This window comes from Atractosteus spatula, chromosome 9 (assembly GCF_055471065.1).
Source record: "Atractosteus spatula isolate fAtrSpa1 chromosome 9, fAtrSpa1.hap1, whole genome shotgun sequence".
Taxonomy (NCBI): domain Eukaryota; kingdom Metazoa; phylum Chordata; class Actinopteri; order Semionotiformes; family Lepisosteidae; genus Atractosteus; species Atractosteus spatula.
This window is the reverse complement of record NC_142714.1, coordinates 10,660,647-10,683,545: the sequence shown is the minus strand read 5'-3', so window position 1 is coordinate 10,683,545 and position 22,899 is coordinate 10,660,647. Positions and strand designations below refer to the sequence as shown.

At 46.2% G+C, this 22,899-nt stretch overlaps 1 protein-coding gene across 1 annotated transcript in view; it reads right to left on the bottom strand.

Annotated features, from left to right (window-relative positions):
* The window catches only part of fancm (FA complementation group M), a 70,783-nt gene that overhangs the window by 14,399 nt on the left and 33,485 nt on the right, over window positions 1-22,899 (bottom strand). The window contains 9 exon segments of the mRNA XM_088925160.1: window positions 4,027-4,185; window positions 4,651-4,802; window positions 13,281-13,521; window positions 14,264-14,470; window positions 16,984-17,160; window positions 17,784-17,899; window positions 18,476-18,580; window positions 19,253-19,385; window positions 19,622-19,753. Of these exon segments, the coding sequence (XP_088781286.1) occupies window positions 4,027-4,185; window positions 4,651-4,802; window positions 13,281-13,521; window positions 14,264-14,470; window positions 16,984-17,160; window positions 17,784-17,899; window positions 18,476-18,580; window positions 19,253-19,385; window positions 19,622-19,753 (1,422 nt within the window).

Sequence of the window (22,899 nt, the reverse complement as noted above, 5' to 3'; positions counted from 1 at the left end):
CTGATGAGTTATGTAACCAGAGTGCAGACTGCCTGCCTTGTGCTTTTTTCCTCATAAAATACGAACTATGAAACATATACAGTATTTTGCTTCCACAGTTTTATATCATGTGGGCTTCAAATACAATGTGTCTTAATAAACAAGAGTTTGACTGCAGGTCTTTTTTAATGTCTTTCTTACACCTCTTTATGAGACGCGCTCCTACAATGCTGGCCATGGAAGCTGCGAGCCTGCTGTAACTCCATTATCCGTGTCTGAATTAAAAAGAGAAAACACAGGGGGTAACAAAATCAATATGAATGATATTCTGTTGATCTGCAGTAGGCCGTCAGAAACCTGTATGCAGATGATGTGGATGAGGGGGCTTTGGGGGCTTCAACCTGAACAGAGGCTAATTTAACGAGCAAGAACATAAGAGAAGCAAGGAAATGCATTTGCGGAGTTCTGTGACTGAAACAGGTCACAGATCCAAGCAAACTTCTGAGGAGCTGACATTTAAGAAGTCAGGGTGCAGGTGTGTCAGAAATTCAGTGGCTCTAGAATTCTAGGAGTGCTGTACCGCTCTGAATTCTACAAGTCTTTCCTGAAGGACCACTCACATCCTAATTTTCTGAACCAGTTACATTTTTTTAATCTGCCATGGTTTTGAGCTGCACATAGATCATCAATGTCCAACACTTAATAATAAAAGTTACATATAAATCCCCGATGTCCTAAATTGAAAAAAGGTGTTTTATGTGCAAAGTAAAGCAGCATGCAGACCTTTAAAAGAAAAAATCGGGTGTTCACTGACGCCTGAGCTGGTAATGATATGGAGTGGAAACACAGTTCTAGAACACTGCAACCCATCCAAGACCATGCCAAAGACAAACCTAAAAGTTCCCCTCTCTTACTTTCAGTGGAAACTAACAGATACTTAAAACTGAGACACACCTGACAGGTCCGAGACACACTGATCAAATTGAATCACCCCGCTTACCTTAGTGAATTACGTTCTCGGTAAATCATTAAAAGTCCTCAACAGCCCAGGACCACAGGATAAAAGACAGGGAGGTAGAAACGGAGAGGGACACCAAGAGGCGTTTGGGCGGAGCGGTGGCTCTGTGGCTCAGGATCTGCGCCTGTGGCTGGAAGGATGCCGGTTCAAATCCCGCAGCCGGCAGAGGAATCCTACTCCGTTGGGCTCCAGAGCAAGGCCCTTCACCCCAACTGCTCCAGGGGAGCCGTACAATGGCAGACCCTGCGCTCTGACCCCAGGCTCTCACACTGTCTGTGTGTCTCATGGAGAGCAAGCTGGGGTATGCGAAAAGACAATTCGTAAAGGGTTAATAAAGAAATTGTAAAGGGTTAATAAAGTGATGTTTTTTGTTTTAAGAGGGACACACAGAGAGAGAGAGAGAGAGAGAGAGAGAGAGAGAGAGAGAGAGAGAGATAAAGGGATGCTAAAAATGGAAAGCGTGAAAAGGCTATGTTTCTCTTTTTGGTAGAGCGTATGACAGCTGCATAAAGCATAACACCTTTCCAAAAGAGTTACACCTGACCACAGGTGCCCCTGATTCGTGTGGTGCTCAGATTTAAAAAAAAGCTGCATGCTCCGATGTTTAGTAGAACATTTCCGAATTAAAAGCAACGGGTATTCAAACCACAGGAAAGTCAGGATTCTGTGACCTGCGATGCCATGGCCCTACTTCCACAGAGCTTCAGCACTCAAGAATTTGAACTGCAAGGGTGGCATGGCAATACCCAGACTGGCACGGCCATCGCCGAGAGCCAAAATCCCCACAAATCCTGATCGGTCTCGATGAAACCCTTCAGCAGCTCTTAATCAGCGTGCTAGTGTTGGCTCCACCTGTCAAAGCACAGATTTGCCCAGTTAAGGGAGCCTCTTGGTTGTTGTTTTTTTCTTCTACAAACAAGGCTGTTTATTTCCTGGTGCACTGGGCAATCACAGGCGGGCATTGCAATTTCAGAGGAAAACCCATCCCAGCAGACCCTGATTCACAGGCTGCTCATGGAGTGAACCGAGCTCTTCAGATCCATAAAGCTGGAAAGGGGAATGCTTTTGGTGGGAAGGATTGGAGAAGGTCACGTGGATCAGAACAAAGAAACAAAACACCTCGAAATGTTCTCTAAAACTGAATTAGGGAAATTGCAACTGTCAGATTTAACCTCAGCAATATATTCCTAAAATATCAATAACTCCAGTAATAGAAAAAGATAGATTTGTCATCCCTCTCACACCAGCGTCTTCTGATCTCTGGTTGTTAATCACATTATTTAAGTTACAAACGATCGGAGGCTACACACCCCATTTAGCCCCTCTGTAAAGCTCTTTTCCTCTGATGTCCAGCCCAGCAGAACAGAACAGCTGTCTCATCTGTGAGTTTTCTAAACAGACCAGTACAGTGGAGATCCAGTACCTGAGGCTCACAATGCCTCTCCATTTGGATTTCCACGCGTGACCACGATCACTGTCCTCAAGGCAAGCAACACCAGCAAAATGTTATTTTAAACATCTAATTCAGACCCAATAGAAAAAAAAGCCACCCAAGTTAAAACAGTCAATATACTGGCACATACACTGTTGAAGGTCAAGCAGGCAGCTGCGTCAGCATGCATAGGCTGCAGAGGAACAAGTACAGCTTTATTCCATGCTGAAAAGCCTTAAAAGATTAAACTGCTTTTGTATATCTCCATGACAGCAGGATCTGACCTGAAGTTAGCAATTTCCTAATTACTTGGGTAAAGGGGAACTGATTTAAGTATCAATATCGACAGAAATTATTCCCAATGATCCTTTAAGCTAATAAGTGATTGCTCTGCTTACTCTGGCACGGCAGTGCACTGGTACAGGCAGTGCTGTTACATATGCAGCCTGAGACAGCTCTAGGAACAAGATGGATGGCAACTGTCCACTAAGACAAAAAGAAAGGGATAATAAATGCTTTGAAGCTACACAGCCATGACAGATAGAAGAGATAGAAGGTTTTGTTTATGAGAAGCCCTGAACAGCAGCACCCTGGGCCTAACCTTTGCACGCAACGTACAGAGCCTATGTTTGCAAACAGCCGCAGGAAATATCATTAAATGTCATGTTCCGAGCAATTAAATAAACATGCCTTTATCTTAGATTTCTCCTTATTGGTCTCCATCCAAGATGGAACCTTTGAATGAACAAGGTCAGTCATTTACAACTTGAGCTGAATTCATAATGTGGAACAACTGGGTTCCATAGGTTTTTATTCACAGATAAAAATACATCTTTGGTAGGCCAAATAGTATTCAGTGACATACTCAGCATAGAACACAACTGCTGATTTAACTAAGGGGAAATAAATCTTGAAAATGTGATGCAACGTATTTAAGGAACACCAGAAGCAGCAAACAGGTTGCACATTATGTTGCAGTTACCTCCTTCATGATGCCACAACAGAAACTTAATTAAACTAAAAAACAGAATTTCTTCACCTCATCTATAGTAGTATTGCTAGCGGTGGCATAACAGCTTTGCAACAAATGGAAAATGAACAGCTCTGAGTGTAATGCCCAAAAGCAATTAGAACAAAAAAGTCCAAATTAGACAGCACACATCTACAGACTGGTCATTAGGAAATTAGATGAGATTCACTGAGAACACAGATCTGCCTTCCAGCAGGAAAACACATTCTTTGTGCACCCTGAGGAAAGTCAAACGCACTGCTTCATAGGCACTTCCAAAAGAAGAAAAAAAAATGCCTTTCGGGTTAGTTAACACAAACGCAAAACAGTGAAGAGAAAGCTTGAAACGAATTGTCCAAGCTCTCCTGTTTGGTGTGCTCCATTTGTCCCGGGAGCAAATCACCAGGTTTGAACTCCAATTTCCAAACTACCAATAAATATACACAGATCAAAACCCATTCAGGCGGGACTGGCTGTTCAGAAAGGCACAATAAAAAAACAAAAGCGAGCGTGATTGGCTGGCTGAAAAGGCACAGCGAGCGTGATTGGCTGGCTGGAACGATATGGTGGCCATAATGAGGTTCTCACCTTCTCCTCCTGCCTCATGCAGTCTATGAGCTCCATGATTTGGGAGAAGTGCCGACATCGGTCGGAGTGATCCACCATAGCTGTTGGAAAGAGCCTGTTCTGCCAGCACCTCCATTCCCACAGGGACAGTTCCCGACAGCTGGAAGTGGGCACACACTCCTGCCGATAGAGAAAGATCAATGGGCGTCACTGTGATCGTTAGGATTAAATGCAGCGACCATCAAACTCCTTCCTGAAAACAGGCAGTTAAAACATTATAGGTAGTTGCAGTTGTGCCAAGCTACAACTATATTTTTGCTTTTCAAAGCTAAAGCTAAATCAAACTTACTGTATAACAATATAGAAACAGAAGTTACAAATGAGTTACAAATGTTACAAATGAGAGTCCATTCGTGGCAACAGGTTTGCATGTTTGCTAGCAGCTAACTGACAATGAGGACTAATGAGGATATCGTATAGGTATTTCTTGATTTAAACCTACAGGATTCAACACAAGAGCCAGGTTGCTTTTTCAAGACAAAAACTCCTCTAAAAAAAAGGCTTAAGTGAATTTTATTAAGAGCTTCTGGGTTCCCCTCGGAGGAAGGCGGTGGGAAACGGGGGGGCGCCCAGCTGTGTGCTCACAGGGGACGGAGGCTCGCTCTTGAGGGAGAGGAAGCACGACCGTGGCAGCGTGGGCTGGGGCTCCTCCTCCTCCAGGCGCAGGCTGGAATTCCACAGAGAGAGCTCCTCCGGGCTCAGCAGCCCGTCGTCCTTCACGCTGCTTGCAGGACACCCTACAAAACAGAGCATAAGGCTCAGTTCAGCCATCACTCTCACATCTGTGAAACAAACAAGTCAAATTAACAACACACACTGACAGCTTTCATTACTCGTTCTGTATTTTATGCAGCATGTGGGGACAGATAGCTAGACGTAGACAGAAGTCCCTTTGGGAGAACCTGACGGTATCAGCCAGGGACTACTGCTTCTAAATTTGCCAGAAATGTTGATGCAATCCTTCCAGTGATCCAAACAAAAATCCCACACCAATCACAATGAGGTTATCAGAGTCCTTAAAGCTCTGTCATGGCCTTACCAGCCATTGGAATGGCAAACTGATTGTGCAGCTGGGTTGTTCTTAACCGATATCTGCAAAGATACTGTATTATTGTAAACACCTTTTCTAGGTGTAGAATCAGCACTGATTATATATTGCAAGTGCCTTGAAACACAGGAGAAAAAAAAAACGATGTTCTGAAGCATGTATTGACTTTAGTTTGAGTTAAAAAAACGTTCCATTCTGCAAAGTCAGCAACAGAAATTGTAGCTACTTAACCCTGTCACTAATAAGCTTTATACATTGTGACAGCCGAGTGAGCACAAGAGGAACTAATGGAGCATTTTAATGCTTTCACCAAACAGGGCAGACAAAGAATCACACAAACCTCAGCCTCTTCTTTTTTTGGGGTCAGATATCAACCAAGTGCTAAGCCAGGTGGAACCCACCAGCCTAGGTGAGAACAGCTCCCCATCGCTCACCATCCAACAGCATTCCAACCCCGATTTCTGCAGCAGTGGCTGAGGCAGTTGTACCTCAGCCCCAAGGACAAACACCCCCTTTTTTCCTTTCTGTGCAATTTCCAAAACCCCAAGACACCATGGAGAGACCCTTCCCAGAAACCTTGGGCATGTTGAATCTCAACTGCAAGGTATCTAGAGTCTTGATGAACAGGACTCTTCCGGATAAACACCCCATCAGCATCAGCAAGCATGTCCAGACTGCTTCGGTGTGATGAAGGAACACAACGCTTAAGACTCTTTCATTCGCTTCTTGGACTTAGAATGGACAAGCGGGTTTAAATATTTACTGTATATGACCTTCAATAACTGCTTTAGGAATGTTAACATGGTAGCAAATTGTTTGCATTAAAATATTATATGTACCAGTGTAGTGTTTAATAGCCGTTCAGGGACGCCAAATATGTAATCATAGTGGCTCTCTGAAGGCACCAGTTCTGTAGGGTTTGGGCATTTACTGAGACAATTATTAATTGTAGCAGTAAATCACAAAGTTGATTCTTTTGATGGCTTTAGAATCCAACCATGCGACATAACTCAAACAACGCACACACACAGGTACAAATACACGAGGATACATTTATTAATACATAGAATATGCATATAAACCTAACAGATCTTATCGAGAGGGTTATCAGAATACAAAAGATATATATTCATTCAGTTACGAAGTGTTACACATCAAGAGGACATACGTTCAGTATATCATTCATTAAGACCGTTTCGTAAAGTGAACTTGGTTACAACTTCTACATTAGATACTCAAAACAAGTACATAACCCTTAGGAATTAAATTGATATCAACTGGTTGGGATAACAATTGAATTCTCGAGCTGTAATGCATTGAAGTTGAATACTCATCCAATTTCTGGGGATTCAGATCTCCTGCGGGCACAAAGAAACAGTTGCAGGCTGTTGCTGTCCAATCCGCGCTCTCTGGCTCCGTGCCAGGCTGTGCTGTGCGGCTTGCGACGGTGCGCTGCTGATGCTCGCTGACCGGCTAGTTAGTGTTGGCTTTAACTAGCAAAGTTTGTGCACAGGAGAAAAGATGACTGTGGATCCCAGCAAGTCAGGAAGAGGACCGGTTCGTTCCTGATGAAGAGCTAGTTCTGAATAGTGATTCAGCTGTCCACAGTTCTGACCTGTCCACGAGGCCTGCTGCTGGTTACTCTCTGGCAACCTCCACTCTAGACTCTTAGAACAAAGGAAAGTTCTGGCACTCGGACACACTGGCCGTTCCGTGGTTGTCCGGGCTGAGTCTCGGGATGGTCAGGAGGCGCGCTGCGAGAATGTCCTGCCCTTGGGAGCCTTCTGCTCCTGGGCCGTCCTGCCCTGGAATTCTCCTTTGAACTCCCTTTAGAACAGTCCACAGAATCCTCTCCAGAATCTTACTGAATCTCCCGAATCTGAATCTTGTTGAATCTGAATCTTGTTGAATCTCTCAGGCTCTCTGTGTTGCCTGTTTTTACCTGGAGGAACTTCAGCTCGTTGATTGGCTGAAAGTTCCATGGGCATCAGAGTCCCACGTGGGTTACTCAGCCCTACCAGTCCCTGATTGGTTGATCAAGGTGAGATATGAGTCACTTAGTCCTGACACTTAGTAATGCAGTCCAGATGTCCATCCGGCACTCCCTAGACTGATAGGCGCCAGTGGATGACCATTGATCATGATAGCCAGACTTAGCTAAGTGCATCCCCCTTTGGGAGCTGTCCTAGGAAACCTTAAATCATCTTGCATGAATAGTTTCTCTGTGGCTGCACCACAGAGATGAACAGAGAAATGGGGCCTCATTTGGGAAGCTCAGAAACACTTAATTCTGCCTTATTATTAAGCCTCGCCGCTACATATCCCCCCTTTTTGAAGGTCACGAGGTCCTGAGGCGTTGTTGCCTTCAAAACAAAAACAGAGTTAAGTGATGTCCCTTGCCATTAGAACATTAATCTTAAATGTCCACATTACTCCTCGAGAATTCATACCAGAACCAGCATTGGATACAAACAGGATGAATAACATCTGGAGTATGTATAAACACGGTAGGAGACATTATCTAAGTCTAGGAATTACACATCAGGAAGTTCACTGTCAATATCTGATACCTCTGTGGTAGATATTTGGGGAGAAGTCACTTCCTTTCTTTTGACATGCTACCTTTGACTCATTCGTGCTACCCAGAGTACATCTTGATGTGAGAGTACAGCATTCAGAGTACATCCAGTCATGATCCAGCTACCTGGCAGCAGTGTTACAATAACACCAGTTCCTGTTCCCAGCCCCCCGATAAACCACAACACCTGTGTTGGGTATCTGCTAGGGTGGTTTGGAGGTTTGTTCCATTAAAGCAAACTCAACTACCTGTACCTCTTCAGGGCTTACTGTTTCTTGGATTTCTATCCAATTCAATAGTGTGGCACCTGAAGGCATCCACGACCTCAAGTTTGGTCTTATATTGTCTGGTTCCAGACCGTACAGTGTTAAGTTCAAGCTGTACTATGGCCTCCTCAGGAACTTAAAGGAACTGTTTTATTAGGTAGCTGCATCATGCCTGTCACAAGTCATAGTGTCAGTTAAATGTGGTGTGCTGACCAGCCATTTACTTCCCACCTGCTCTTCATGGGGTTCATTAACCTCCCTCTGCCCATTAGTAGCTTTACACCCTTCATTGGTGAATCGTTTAGACACAGCCAATGGATAGCATTGGTAGCCATACCCATCTCAAGATTTGGAAACGAATTCAATCTTGGATTGCCTTCTGGGTGAGCTATGAGCAATGGGGTTAATGTCACATACTCCTCTACTGAGAAGAGTGGAATCAAGTGGGTTGGGAATTGTGCCGTGGCTAGACTGGCTACAGTGGCACTAAACTCCCTTAACAGGTCTTGTGTCAACATTCTGGCCTGTTGCACACAAGCATAAACCCACTGTATAACACCAACAATCATGTCCACTGTTTGGGGAATAAGGTTTAACCCTGTTGCATAGGAAGTTGCCTGTAGGATTTTCCCTAAGCTTTCCAACTTTTGCTGCTGTCGATACAGTCTGTCACTACCCTCTGGCCTCTCTGACACCTGCCTTCTTGGGGCAGTCAGGGTGAGAGTGCCAGTAGCACACAAACCTACCAGAAAAAGCAAACGTGCAACAGCGGCGGCAGCAATCAGTCCTCCCAAAAGTCTTTTCGGGTGGCTGATCCCAGTCATCTCCTTCTGAGTGACTGTTGCCTTTCTAAGCTGGCGCAGCGTGTACATGGTGTCTTTCTCAGTATGCCATGTGGCATCTTGGGCACCAACATCCTGGAAATCTGGGGAGATCTGACACAGCTGCTGATGCTGCTCCTCCATTTCCAGGGCATCTGCTTTTTCGATTTGTTCATGCCTGTGCTCTAGGAACCCTGCAGGGGGCGGTGCAGCGGTGGAGCATGCCTGACCCTCGGCTGAGTGGTCATCTGGAGCACCTGAGTGATCTGAGATTGTTACCCCATTCTCACTGTTCAGGTCCACCCTGCACACTTCCTGATTGAGGAATCCCTCTATCGGCATGTTTACAGTCGTTCGCTGGGGGTAGGTGTAGGACACCTGCTCGCTCCCCCCTTCCCTCGCTAGGGGTTCAGGGAGCTGCCCCAGCACTGGGATAGCTAGTTCATTGTCTTTGAACTTACTATCACCCACCAGGCCCATGTCAGTGCAGGCGGGGATTCTGACACCCCTCTTTGCGATGTCCTGCACTGGCAGGCGGGTGACTTGACCATCCAGCTCCAGTCTGGGTGAACCACTGTTGGTCAGACTCAGACTGACAGACTGAGCTGGTGGCTGTAAGAAAACCGGCTCGGCTTTCATTCCCTGTCCCTTCTGGGGGACTGGGTGTGTTGGCAACCCTGCTGTCGAGGCAGGAACAATCAGGTCAGTCTCACTCACTACCTGGTAGTTGTGAGAAATAATGTTACCTGACTGCAGATTCCCTGGGTCACAGCAGAGGGAATCGGCATCTGGGATCAGGTGTGTCCACAGCGCAGTAGTCTCAGCGTCCAGCTGGACCTCCTGTCTAACCTGTGAATGTTGCACCAGGGGCACCTGGCGGTGGCCCTGTGACAGCTGCTCAAGCAGATCCTCACTAATAGAGGACCTCTCAGGGCTAAGGGCGAGGGCTACATCACCAACCTGCTCTCCTGCCATCTGGATCCCTTCCACCACTGCAGGGTGGTGGTCCTGACCCCTCTTGGGTGCCAGGGTGCACAGGGAAAGCTCCTTTTCATCGCCAGGTGGGGAGATCTGCTCCTCTTTAGGGATGTAAAAGGGGTGTGCTTTACCTGGTGGATCAGGCGGCTGCTTGGAGCACCGCTCCTGTGGCAGGGAGGCTGTTGTGACCTCAGCCGGGACACGACTTCCCTGTATATCCGGGGAACAAGAAAATATTTTTATTTCTTGTCCAGAGGGAACAGAGGGAATCTCCACATAGGCTTCTGTGTTCGGTGGGCACTGTGTGAGCACAGTCTGCCTCTTGGCCCCCCTTTCCTTCTGTACAGAAGGCTTAGGAGCCTTGACCTGTTTCCACACTTTGCCTTTCTGGTGATCCACCAAAGGTTCCTCTCTGAGTCGCATGCCCTTTTCTTTTTCAACCCGTTTGAGCTTGCCGTGTGACATCAAACACCTTTCAACCTCAGTGTCAATCAGTGTCTCACTGGGTAAGACATCTCCCATGGCAGCCTTGAGGTAAAAGCTTCCTGCTTTTCCTCTCTGTTTTACTGCCTGCTCTGTGACTTCAGGGGTGGAGTCAGCACTCGCTTGGGAGTGGCCGACCTCATCCAGGCAGGAACCCTTCCGCTCAATCAGATAGACTGAGGGAGGGAGAGGGGGCGGGTCTCCGCCTCCTCCAGTGGAGAGTATCAGCTCATTCACGCTTCCGGCAGCCTTGGGGAGCGGTTGTCCCTGTCCTAATAAAGCTTGTTCAAGCCTGGCCAGGCGGGCGGCTACTGAATCCTTTTGTTCAGCCTTTTCTAGCCCTTTCCCTTCCCCGGTGTTCTCATGGCACTTAGGACGCTGGGTGCGGTCCTGTGTGAGTGCTTTGGAACGGGGCTTAGCCAGCTCAGGAGCCTGTGCTCCTTCGAGCAGGGGGGAATTAACCCTGCTGGCTCTGACGGCGAACACAGTCGCTTTAGCAGCTTTTTGCTCAGAGCGACTTTGGACATCATACTCCCAGGCTTTCTGCGCGAATCTCTTAATATCAGTCATTTTCATGGTCTGTGCATCTGTATGCATTAAGATCATCTTTCTGACTGACGGGTGGAGATTCGCAATGAATAAACCCTTGAAATGTGTGTTCTCTTCGCAACCCTCATAATTTCGCCCTGCAAAATAAGTTCGTCTAAGTCTCTCGTAATATTCGCGAGGGGACTCTGCTCTCTCGTGCTTAATGTTAAGAGCGGCGGCTATCGCAGCAGTCGGGTCAATAAACGCACTGTATTCTTCGATAAGTGCTTGACATAGCTGCTCAAAGTCATTACAGACTTCTTTCATCTGCCTAGCCATCCACTCATGTACAGCTCTGCTGGTAGTTTTCCTGACCAGAAACACTTTCTCCTGTTCTGTGGCGTTTGGCAGGTACTGCAGGGTATACCTGAGGTCCTGAATATAACTCTCGATATTATTCTCTGACACTGCGGGGTCAAATCTCTCTATGTCCTTCGCTAGCTCTCTCAGAGAATGGAGATTTATCCTTCTAGCTTCTCCGCTGACGGAGATATGGAAGAGATCGTGGTCAGACTTGTCGCTGCTAGAGAGAGTGCTTAATAGCGACTCGAATTCAGACCTTTTAGCAACCATCGTTAAACTTAAAGAGTATTACTTTTAAGTACGAAATCACAGTTTTACCACAGAAAACCACAAGATCAAGTATGCAATCAACCCGGTAGATTGCAAAAGATCACAAAACAATCAAGCACTGCTTAAAGAGCAAGGGGAACTTTTTTCCTTTCGGCTTTCAGCACACTGTATTGTCGTGTATGAAACCCGCGGCGTTTTATATGAATTATTCCGCTTGGTTGACTCATTTCAGTCTTGCCACGCCCACCCAGGGACGCCATAAATGTAGTGTTTAATAGCCGTTCAGGGACGCCAAATATGTAATCATAGTGGCTCTCTGAAGGCACCAGTTCTGTAGGGTTTGGGCATTTACTGAGACAATTATTAATTGTAGCAGTAAATCACAAAGTTGATTCTTTTGATGGCTTTAGAATCCAACCATGCGACATAACTCAAACAACGCACACACACAGGTACAAATACACGAGGATACATTTATTAATACATAGAATATGCATATAAACCTAACAGATCTTATCGAGAGGGTTATCAGAATACAAAAGATATATATTCATTCAGTTACGAAGTGTTACACATCAAGAGGACATACGTTCAGTATATCATTCATTAAGACCGTTTCGTAAAGTGAACTTGGTTACAACTTCTACATTAGATACTCAAAACAAGTACATAACCCTTAGGAATTAAATTGATATCAACTGGTTGGGATAACAATTGAATTCTCGAGCTGTAATGCATTGAAGTTGAATACTCATCCAATTTCTGGGGATTCAGATCTCCTGCGGGCACAAAGAAACAGTTGCAGGCTGTTGCTGTCCAATCCGCGCTCTCTGGCTCCGTGCCAGGCTGTGCTGTGCGGCTTGCGACGGTGCGCTGCTGATGCTCGCTGACCGGCTAGTTAGTGTTGGCTTTAACTAGCAAAGTTTGTGCACAGGAGAAAAGATGACTGTGGATCCCAGCAAGTCAGGAAGAGGACCGGTTCGTTCCTGATGAAGAGCTAGTTCTGAATAGTGATTCAGCTGTCCACAGTTCTGACCTGTCCACGAGGCCTGCTGCTGGTTACTCTCTGGCAACCTCCACTCTAGACTCTTAGAACAAAGGAAAGTTCTGGCACTCGGACACACTGGCCGTTCCGTGGTTGTCCGGGCTGAGTCTCGGGATGGTCAGGAGGCGCGCTGCGAGAATGTCCTGCCCTTGGGAGCCTTCTGCTCCTGGGCCGTCCTGCCCTGGAATTCTCCTTTGAACTCCCTTTAGAACAGTCCACAGAATCCTCTCCAGAATCTTACTGAATCTCCCGAATCTGAATCTTGTTGAATCTGAATCTTGTTGAATCTCTCAGGCTCTCTGTGTTGCCTGTTTTTACCTGGAGGAACTTCAGCTCGTTGATTGGCTGAAAGTTCCATGGGCATCAGAGTCCCACGTGGGTTACTCAGCCCTACCAGTCCCTGATTGGTTGATCAAGGTGAGATATGAGTCACTTAGTCCTGACACTTAGTAATGCAGTCCAGATGTCCATCCGGCACTCCCTAGACTGATAGGCGCCAGTGGATGACCATTGATCATGATAGCCAGACTTAGCTAAGTGCATCCCCCTTTGGGAGCTGTCCTAGGAAACCTTAAATCATCTTGCATGAATAGTTTCTCTGTGGCTGCACCACAGAGATGAACAGAGAAATGGGGCCTCATTTGGGAAGCTCAGAAACACTTAATTCTGCCTTATTATTAAGCCTCGCCGCTACACCAGGTTACAAGAACACAAAAGAACACCACAGCACAAGAGATCTGGAGCTGCACACATAGGACAGCCACAGCCTGCGCAGCGTGGCAGACTGCGCCAGCGGGACACAGAGCTCGGCCACCACTGCCCGCACGCGTCTGACCTGGCACTCGGGGGCGCGGGAAGGACTCCTGGATCAGGGCGTCGGACCTCCTGCCCCTGGAGGCGCGGCGGGACGTCTGCCGGTGCTCGAACTGCCCACTGGTGATGAACATCTTGTGCAGGGAGGGGCGGACCCCCTCGGGCAGCAAGCGGGGGCTCTGGGTGTACATGCGGAAGCTCTGCTTGCTCCCCATGATCGACTTGTAAATGCTCCTTTTATTGCTCTGACTCTGGTTGTACGTCTGGAGAGAAAACCAGCGAAAATGCACTGCATCTCTTTCCACCTGCAGCGAAATGCGCAGCTACAACGGTATTAATGAACCTTATTCATAACATCCTAACTCCCAAGAGTTTTGAGACATAGGGAACACAGACATCATTTGAGTTCCTCAGCTCAGATGGGTTATTTTCTCTCAACACTTATAGTTTTAAGTGAAGGAATAAGATCTGATCAACTTATCCGTCTCTGAAAACATTCCTGCTTAGTGTAAAAGCTTTGTTTTGTTTTTAAGGCAACGCAAGTCACATGCCTAGTCATCGACACTGCAGCAGAGACACATTTTCTAGGATTCAGAGCTGTATATAGCACTCATTAATACAAAGCTGAAAATCAGTTTTGATTTTCTGGCACAACCGCATATTTCTGGATACTGCTTTATAAATGGAATTTGGGATCTAAATACACTGCGTGCAGCTCAACTTCTAGGATAGGTGGGTAGCTGCAGCCTACGCATGCTGACGCAAAGGAACAAGTAATAGGTTTATTCCATGCTGAAAAGAGAAGAAAGAAAACATAACGTTTCGGCCGTGGAGCCTGCTTCAGGTGTGAGCTACCTGAAGGTTTTTTTCAGCATGGAATAAACCTATTACTTGTCCCTCGACTTCTAGGATGCCTTGTACAGCGGTTACAGCTAAATGCGTGCCCCAGTCTGAAGCTCTGGACAGCACAGGCATGGCGGGAGCCACATGGGCTGCAGGACCTACCCTCTCCTCGCGGCCTTCCGCCAGAATGACGACAATCCGGCCCTGCCGCCTGCGCCCGGTCCGGCCCATGCGCTGCACCAGCCGGATCGGGCTCTTCTGAGCGTCGAAGCACACGATGAGATCCACCTCGCCGATGTCCAGCCCCTCCTCCCCCACACATGTCGATACCAGCGTGTTGAACCCGCCTTCCCGGAACCGCCGCACCACCTGGACAGAGGGGAGCCCGCAGAGTCAAGACGCTGCCCACTGACGCGAGTGACCAGGCGCTCGCCGCAGGTATCTAAATACCCCTGGCTCCCGCAGTCTAAAAAAACACCACCTGCAGGGGACCAGGATTGGGCCTGGGAGAGTGTGGATACTCCAGGAGCATGGAAAACAGAGAGGTTTTCAACAGATACATCAAGAAATATATTGCCTTCGATAATGATTCACTGTGGGATGTCCTCACAGAGCTGGAAGGCGAAAGCGAACAAACAGTAATACGAGCTTAAAGCTAATTTAAGTGTAAAACACAGGCTTTTTTGATAACCTGCGCCGACAATAATGAATCCGCACTGAAAACAAAAACCAAATGCGCACAGGCTTCAGAACAACTACTTGGGAGTCATGCTTCTTTGCAGGAGGGTATTAGCGTAACCGATGGGTCAGAGATATTCTCTCTGAATTTTAACAATCAAGACTGAAAGCCCAGTAGGAGCCACACTTATTTAAAAATGTGTCACTTAAAAATAAAAGGGCAGTATAAGTGTAGATTCAAGAATTAAACTGAATTTAAGAATTAAAAGAACGACCATGCTACTCCAATCTCAATATCTAGCACTCACATTCTCAAACTGAAAGCTGTTTTTTTTTTAGAGGGAACGCACTGCTGTGTCGTGTAAAGAAACGCTGCCAAAATAAAAACATCAAATAAAAAATGCACACCTTTAACGATTTATTGACTATGGTATGGTTTCCCCAATCTTTGCCTTCTGCTCCAGATACCACACTTGTAAGGTTTGATATCACTAGGGAATTCCTTGAAAAGGGAAATCTCCTGCCATAATTACAGTACATCGCTCCTGCTTGCTGGGATAGAGCCCAGCTCCCCCAGTTCAACCCTGAATTAGAAGGAGCGGATTAGAAAATGAATGGACGGACATCACTCCATTTTCAGCACAAAGTACATTTTCTTGAATGCGTTTTTGTTATTGTTTAATGACATGCGGTGTCATTACACAAATCGAAGAGTTTGCCAATTGCCAACATTTTATTTAGGCCTTTGTTGATTTATCGGTTTCAAACACCAGCTCGTCTCCAAGCTGGAGCCGGACTGCAAACCGCACACTAGTTTCCAGCAGGCATGACTTCCTAAGGGGGACACAGGTCCCCGTATTGCAGTGATCTGCTCACTTGACCGTCATCCTGGCCCATCAGTCAGCACGACCCTCCCTTTCTTTCAACAGCAGAAACTGACCCTGAATCAAAAATCAAGCAGCAGAGCTTCTGGAAACAAGTTAGGAAAACCTAAACATTATTAATTGAAGAAAACGCTGTGCAACTGAGAAACCAGATCAGATTTTCTCAACAGACCTCCATTTCAATGTATTTAATCACATGACTTTGCTCCAGCCAGATTCTTTAATCATATGCTTGCTGGCGGAGTGGATCTAATGCTAATCAAGGAGCTAATGGAAACAATGTTTGCAATATAAAGGACTATTGTGAGTTTTATTTCATAGACTTAGAACGTCTAGAGATTTTAATTTGGGTTTCATCGAGGAAAAAATGTTTTTACTAAAAATGTTTATAGTGCAAAGAACTGTCAATCTCACCAAGGGATTTCAAAACATACTGTACAAGCCATTTGTTGTGGCGTAAATAAAGCTATGTGTGCACAAGAGGCACACTTGTGTCACTGGCAACCTCCCTTTCTGTGGCCAGCTGTGGGGCCACCACTTTCAGACTGGATTTAGAGTCAGCCTTGGAATGCAGGAGATGCCTTCATTAGCATGAGCACGAAAAAAGCTCAGAAAAGCAGGGATTGCCCACAGTCTCTGCAATGTTAACATAATAAGATGCTTGTTGTTGACGTAGCTTTTTTAAAATACTCCATTGTATCCATTTCTGCTGCACATCTCTCCTGTTTCCATAATCATATGATGCTTTTGATCCACTGTGCGCTTTTAAGATGTTTTTTTCTTCCCAGGCACTTACTAAATAAAGAGGTTTTACAAACAGCAGTAGTTTCAACAAACGAGAGCACATTGGTTAGAATTCTAAGGGCACACAGTAATATATATCAGCTTGATCCCATAGAGAATACAGGTCATGTACAGGCACACAAGATAACGCTCCGCTTCTTGGACTGCCTGTAAACTTGGCAGTTTTCTGCACCCAGTAAGAAAGCTTTCTTACAAATCTTCCCTGAAGCAAAACTGTCATCTCACATTGATGGATTTTGAATCTCCAGATAGTCTTTGGATGTTTATAGAGAGGTTTTCCTAACTACTATTTATATCCAAATATTTTAAAATTGGTTAAATTACAAAAAAAAATAAATATACAATGTTTTCCAAGAACACTGACCTAATTATAGGTTTAATTAGACACAATTCTTGTAAATTAAAATTACAATTAAATTAAAGCTCTTCAGGAGTGTGCCACAAAAGCTCCTGCTGTAGACTGGTTAAGACTAAAACCAGGCGCTCACGATCTCTCACAGCCACGTAAGCAGGTACCTCAAGCTGCTCCTTCTGGGTGAAGCCCCGGACGCCCTTTCCTGCTGACGACTGGCCCATGAAGGTCATGACCCGCACCAGGGGCTGGTGTCGGCTCAGCATCGCGGCGATCTCCTGCACGCTCTCTCTGAAGGACGAGAAGATCATCACGCGGGTGCAGACGCGATCGGCCGCCCCCTCCGCACCGCCCAGCCCTGCAGGAGGCAGGAAGAGAAGAGACGGCTCATCGAGACCACAAAGAACACAAAGACGCAGCCAGCGCTCAACTTGGAATTTACTCCTATATGTACAAAGACTGGAAATCGTGTTCCAAACTTTGCAGTCTGTCGCACTTTGAAATAAGGAGTTTAAAGTTGGTTCCAAATGACATGAGAGGCTGTTGTAGGCAGACCAATAATAATAATAATAATAATAATAATAATTCCTTACACTTATAGAGCACTTTTCTGGACACTCCACTCAAAGCGCTTTACAGGTAATGGGGAATCCCACTACCACCACCAATGTGCAGCCCCACCTGGATGATGCGACAGCAGCCATAGTGCACCGTTATTTTCACCACACATCAGCTCTCAGTGGGGAAAAATCTATCTACAGAATCTATCAGAAGACGAGGCCTGGCCAGATTCCGGCTCAGAATAGAGTCTCAGAGGCACTACATAGCCAATTAATACCAAATCAATCTCATCCTCTTCAGTCATCTGTGGACAGGGAGGCTGACCAGGAGGTAACCTCAGCAGCTAAATAGATGGCCGCATTCATTTGACCTGGCGTCTCTGTCAGGGTTTCTGATTTGAAACGGTGCCGCTGCTGCTGCTGTTACCTGTGCGCTCCGACCAGGACCGGAAATGCTCCAGCACCACCTCCTCCAGCTTCCTCAGTTTGGGGTGGCTGTACAAGAATGGCTCTTCAGGCCCTGACAAACAGCAGCACAGAGGCAACTGAGGAATTCTCCAAGACCGATGCACTTCAGGATCCAGTTATAAAGGCAAAGGCGGTGTTTCATCTCATTTATGTCTGTTTGTTTTAATAAAAAAAGAATCTACTGTCCTCCAACTGACAGAGCAAGAACAAAAGGTTAAGTTACAGAGAAATGAATTATCCATTCATTTTCTAACGGTTTCACCCAGTTCAGGGCTGCGGGGGAGCCAGAGCCTATCCCAGCACGCAACACGCGCAAGGCTGGGTACACCCTGGACGGGCTGCCAGTGCACTGCAGGGCACATGCAGACACACCAGAGCCAATTTTCCCAGAAGCCAATTAACCTACCAGTATGTTTTTGGACTGTGCACTCCACACAGACATCACCCCAGGAAATGAATCCAGGGTCCCAACACTGCAAAGCTAACCACTGTGTCATCACCCAGGGCTTTAACTCAATCGTAAATAAGTCATCTTACAAACAGACTATAAGAGATTAGGAGGTTGTTGCTTTTCATATATTTTCAACATGCAAGCAGAGAGGAGCATATGCAATGCGGAATGGGGTACCTGCAGGTGGAGCCCTGCTGGGCTTCAAAAACTTGGCCTCCATCTCCTGATAGAGCTCCATGAAGTCCTGGTTACGCAGCAGCTCGTTCCTCGCTCTTGGCATCTCTGAGGACGCAGACAGAATGAACTATGACATCTGGACACAAGTCTGGCAAGACTCCCCAGGCAGAGGTGTAATGAGGGGGCTGTAGTTTATATGCTGCCCCAATATTACAAGGTTCCAAACAGGAGGAGGCCATTAGGACTGCTAACTGACCCGAAAACCTCCTTTCTTGGAAGAAGCCAGGGTGTCGGCTTCAACAATATGGCTGGATAGCAAGACACCTACTCCCACCACCCTTTGTGTACAGACGTGCCTCCTTCTTGGCATTTTTCTACAGTCCCAGCAGAATGAGACCAAAGGCTCAGCACAGCCGCATTTAAACAGAGCAGCAGTGATGGGGGAACAACAAGTGAGAAGAGCTACAGCAACTCTGTGCTTCTTGCAGCTCACACCTGCAAGAGGAACTGAGACAGCACTCAAGGATATCACGAGAGGGCACACTGCACACAGGTTAATGTAAGGCAAAGGCACTCCTGCACAAAACGCCACTTTTAATTAATTAGGCCATAGGATATTCTGAGCTATAATGCAAATCATGATGTTTATGCTTTTAAAATTCATCAAGACTAGACCAAGACTGAAAGATAAACCAGTGCTGTGACTATTTCAGAGCTGACATCTTGTGCGCATTGCGCATCGCGACCAGACGATCGAAACGAGACTGTGGAACCTACCCTTGCTGCCATCCATGATGCCCTGCACGAAGAGGAACAGGGACCGCAGCCCCATCTGCAGCAGGAGCTCATAGCCGTGGTACAGACTGATGCACAGGGCAAAGTCCCCCTCCAGCACCCCCTGCTGGGCAACCTGAAGATAACGCAATCCACTCTCAGACACTGAGATCGGAACCACAGCTCAGTCTGTTTGTAAATAACAAATTTCTTACGGAGGAAAAAAAAAACCTGCATCAGAGATAAGTACAGGTGAGAGAAGTAAAGACAATCCACTGAACTGCAGAAATTTAAAAATAAAAGACATGCCGTCAGCATGTCTCAGTGGATCAATCGGAGCATCAGTGGGAGAATAAAGCCCCAGTAATTTACCCCGATGTGAGACGGGGGGATGTTCCTGAACTGGTCTCGGGCCAGGATGAGCTGGTACTTGGTGAGGTTGCGAATGTCCCGCTGAGAGAGAACGTTCAGCTGGGTCAGACGGCTGGTGAACTTCTCCAGCACCTGGACAGGAGAGAGAGAGAGAGCGACCGAGACAGAAAGGCAAAGCAAATTAAAAGCCCCCGAGAAAGAAAGGAAAAAAAAAACAACTAAAAATTATCCAAGGTACAAAAAAGACAGGAAGGGTCTTGTTCGAAATGGTCATCTTATCTTTCAAAATGTAATTGCTTCTCCAATTAGGTTTCTACATAAACCTGAAACAAGCCATTATGCTTTATGAGTAAATGGAGCACCACAGTTCATAGTATTCAAGAATAATAATCTGTACTACATCTTTGTGTTAAAAAAGATAATAATGTACAAGATTACCTAGACACAAACGCTCCAACAGAGCCCGCCGCTTCAAAAAGCAATTTTGAATTTTTACATTCAAAAATGTAATTTGGAACATAATAAAAGGAACCATTACAGTCCAGAAAAAAAAAGAAATGTGCTCTGCTCGCATGCCCTTTATGTTTCGAACACAATTGGTAAGGCAATTAGACACTTCCCCATTTTTCCTTCATATACTGCAGGTCGCAAAAAACATTGTCCTGCTGGGTTGACAGTTCAGGATTACGCCAAGATGCGTTTCATTGTGTAACGTGTAATTGTAAGTTCAAGACATTTAAGCATAAAATACATTCAGCAATAATACAAACAGAATCAGCTGGAGTGAGTCACCAGTGCTACAGATGCCAGGTAAAATCAAGTACAGTTCCAGCCCTCGCTGAAGCTGTTAATTCCTGTGACCTTCAGCGACTCGTTTGCAGCGAACTGTTGAATGTGCAGGATGACAGGTACTGTGGATAAAGGCTGTCACTGGAGTTTTTGGAGTCACCATTCTGTCGTCTGCTGTCTCTCAATCGGTTCGAGCTCACTGAAATTGGTGGGCTACTGTGCTATTGCTGTTCTATTGCTTCAACACATCATGATGTGTAATAGCACTTTACACCTTACATAGTGGCAGAATCATATACGCTAAACTTAATGTGCTTAAATTCACACAAAAAAAAGACCAGAAGCAACCATAATCCATCATCTGAAAGCATACTTTTACTTAATTGTTAAAATACAAATGAAGTTACATACTGCATCAGTTTTAAAGAAGCAGAAAAGCAGACTAGCTGTTGACAGGCAAGGTAACAACTGCATCTCAGTGCACTTCTACTTTTATTCTAGTCACCAGCTCTGCTGAAAGACGCACTCCCTGGACTCTGGACAGGCTGCCAGCAGATCACAGGGCGGACACAGACGGACAGACAGATGCACACGCACCAGGGCCAAATCTCCCAGAAGCCAATTATCCTACTAGTATGTCTTTGGACTGTGGAAAGAAACCAGATCACCTGGCGAAAGCCCACGCAAACCAGGGTAGAGCATACAAACTCCACCCAGATAGCGCCCCTGAGCCAGAACTGAACCCAGGGCCCCAGTGCTGCGCGGAAGCAATGCTCACCACTGCGCCACCCTGTCCTTTCATTTCTCAGTACACAGATCCATTTAACCAGACAGTCACATATGCTTCTTGCTTTTTCATTTGGGGGAACTTGAACCTGGCACATGCTGAAAACACTTGTGCCAGGACCAAAGCACTTTCCACTCCCAGCTCATTGCCAAAATGCTGTATGTGCCTCATAAAATGGCCGTAGCATTTAACAGAAGGAAGAATCGTGTAAAAAGATGTACTTCCAACTGCTTCAGACCTTGAAAGTAAAATAAGATTTTTGCATTTACAGCGCATTAAAGAAAAACAACGGGCCTCATCTCTCGTGCTCCTCTCCCTCACAGCGACTGAATACCTTGTCCTCCTCGTACGAGCGGATCTCCCTCAGCGTGCAAGTTACCAAGGTAAGGTCCTTGTTTTAGACAGAAAGTCTTTGTTCTAGTGCCACTGCAAATAAACTGCTATTTTGTTACAAGTTTTACTTGCAAATTATAAAAGGACCCTCAGGGCCTTAAACAATATTGCAGCTTAACGTGCCTCTTCAAAGTTTTTTTTGGCACCCGCCTGATCCCCTCATTTACTATACCCTCCCTGGAATGCAAGCACATAATCTCCCCAACATTTTCTGTCAAAACTGTGTGCGTGCCTACACGTGACGGGGCCAGGAGGGGGGTTGTTTGTCTGCCTGGGCCTGGCTTTGTCTGCGTCCGGAGGTCTTTGTGCGCGAGCATGCACACGCGAGCTTGTTTGCCAATCTGACTCCAGCGTCAGTGTGGGACCGCTGCCTGCACAGTCCCAGAGCAGCAAGGCGCGAGTAACACAGCAGGTGTCAGGACAGAAAACAGCTCTAGCTTGTAATTAGGGATTGAAGGACCAGCAGAGCACTGCCAGGAAACACTGAGCATTCAGCAGTCACACCAGAGGAAGCCTGCAAGCACGGGCAGAGGAATGGCACGCTTCTGAGTGAAATGCACGCAACGTCCTACTGAATGCTGACTTTGCATTTCAGGAGTAGACCCTACCATCAGGCTGCCCTTTTGCCTGCGGTTAAGAGACAGAAAAACACACATTTGCAGATTTCTAGAGAACCTACAACATTGAAACCTTTCGCTCATCTCCAACCCTGCATTCAGGCCCCTATATAATGATCAATGCGATGAGATTAGTGCCCTGGCTTGACAGGCTCATAGACTTACAAATGACAGGAGGAGTCTGGGGCTGGTTTAATAACCACAACAGCAAGACAAAGTCACCAGCTCACTGTGAGTCTGAAAGCAAGTCTGCCTCCCTGCCATGCCCATCAACAGCTATGCCAGAGGATGGGCAGCTTGACCTGAAGTGAATCAGCACACGTTTGCGACGTAAGTACACAGCAGATTCAATCCTGGGCACTACTGACTGAGTGCAGCCACTGACTGATTGTGGGATAATCGAAAACATTAGGGGACCCAAATTCCTGTGCCAATATAGTAACGACTTACAGTATAGTACATTCTTATCTCTTGTGCAAGGATATGTCCTCATCCTTCACACAACAGAGACAATTTTTAATCAATGTCTTTTGGGCAACAGAAAAAGGAAAGCATAAAGTACCCAACTGCAAAGGTTACAAAGCCACTCAAGGCTGTCACCCACCATGAAGGTGAGGGTATGCAGCGAGTTTAATTGCATCTACTTCCTACCCCTTGAGAGACATGCCTACAAATAACCAACGCAAAATAAT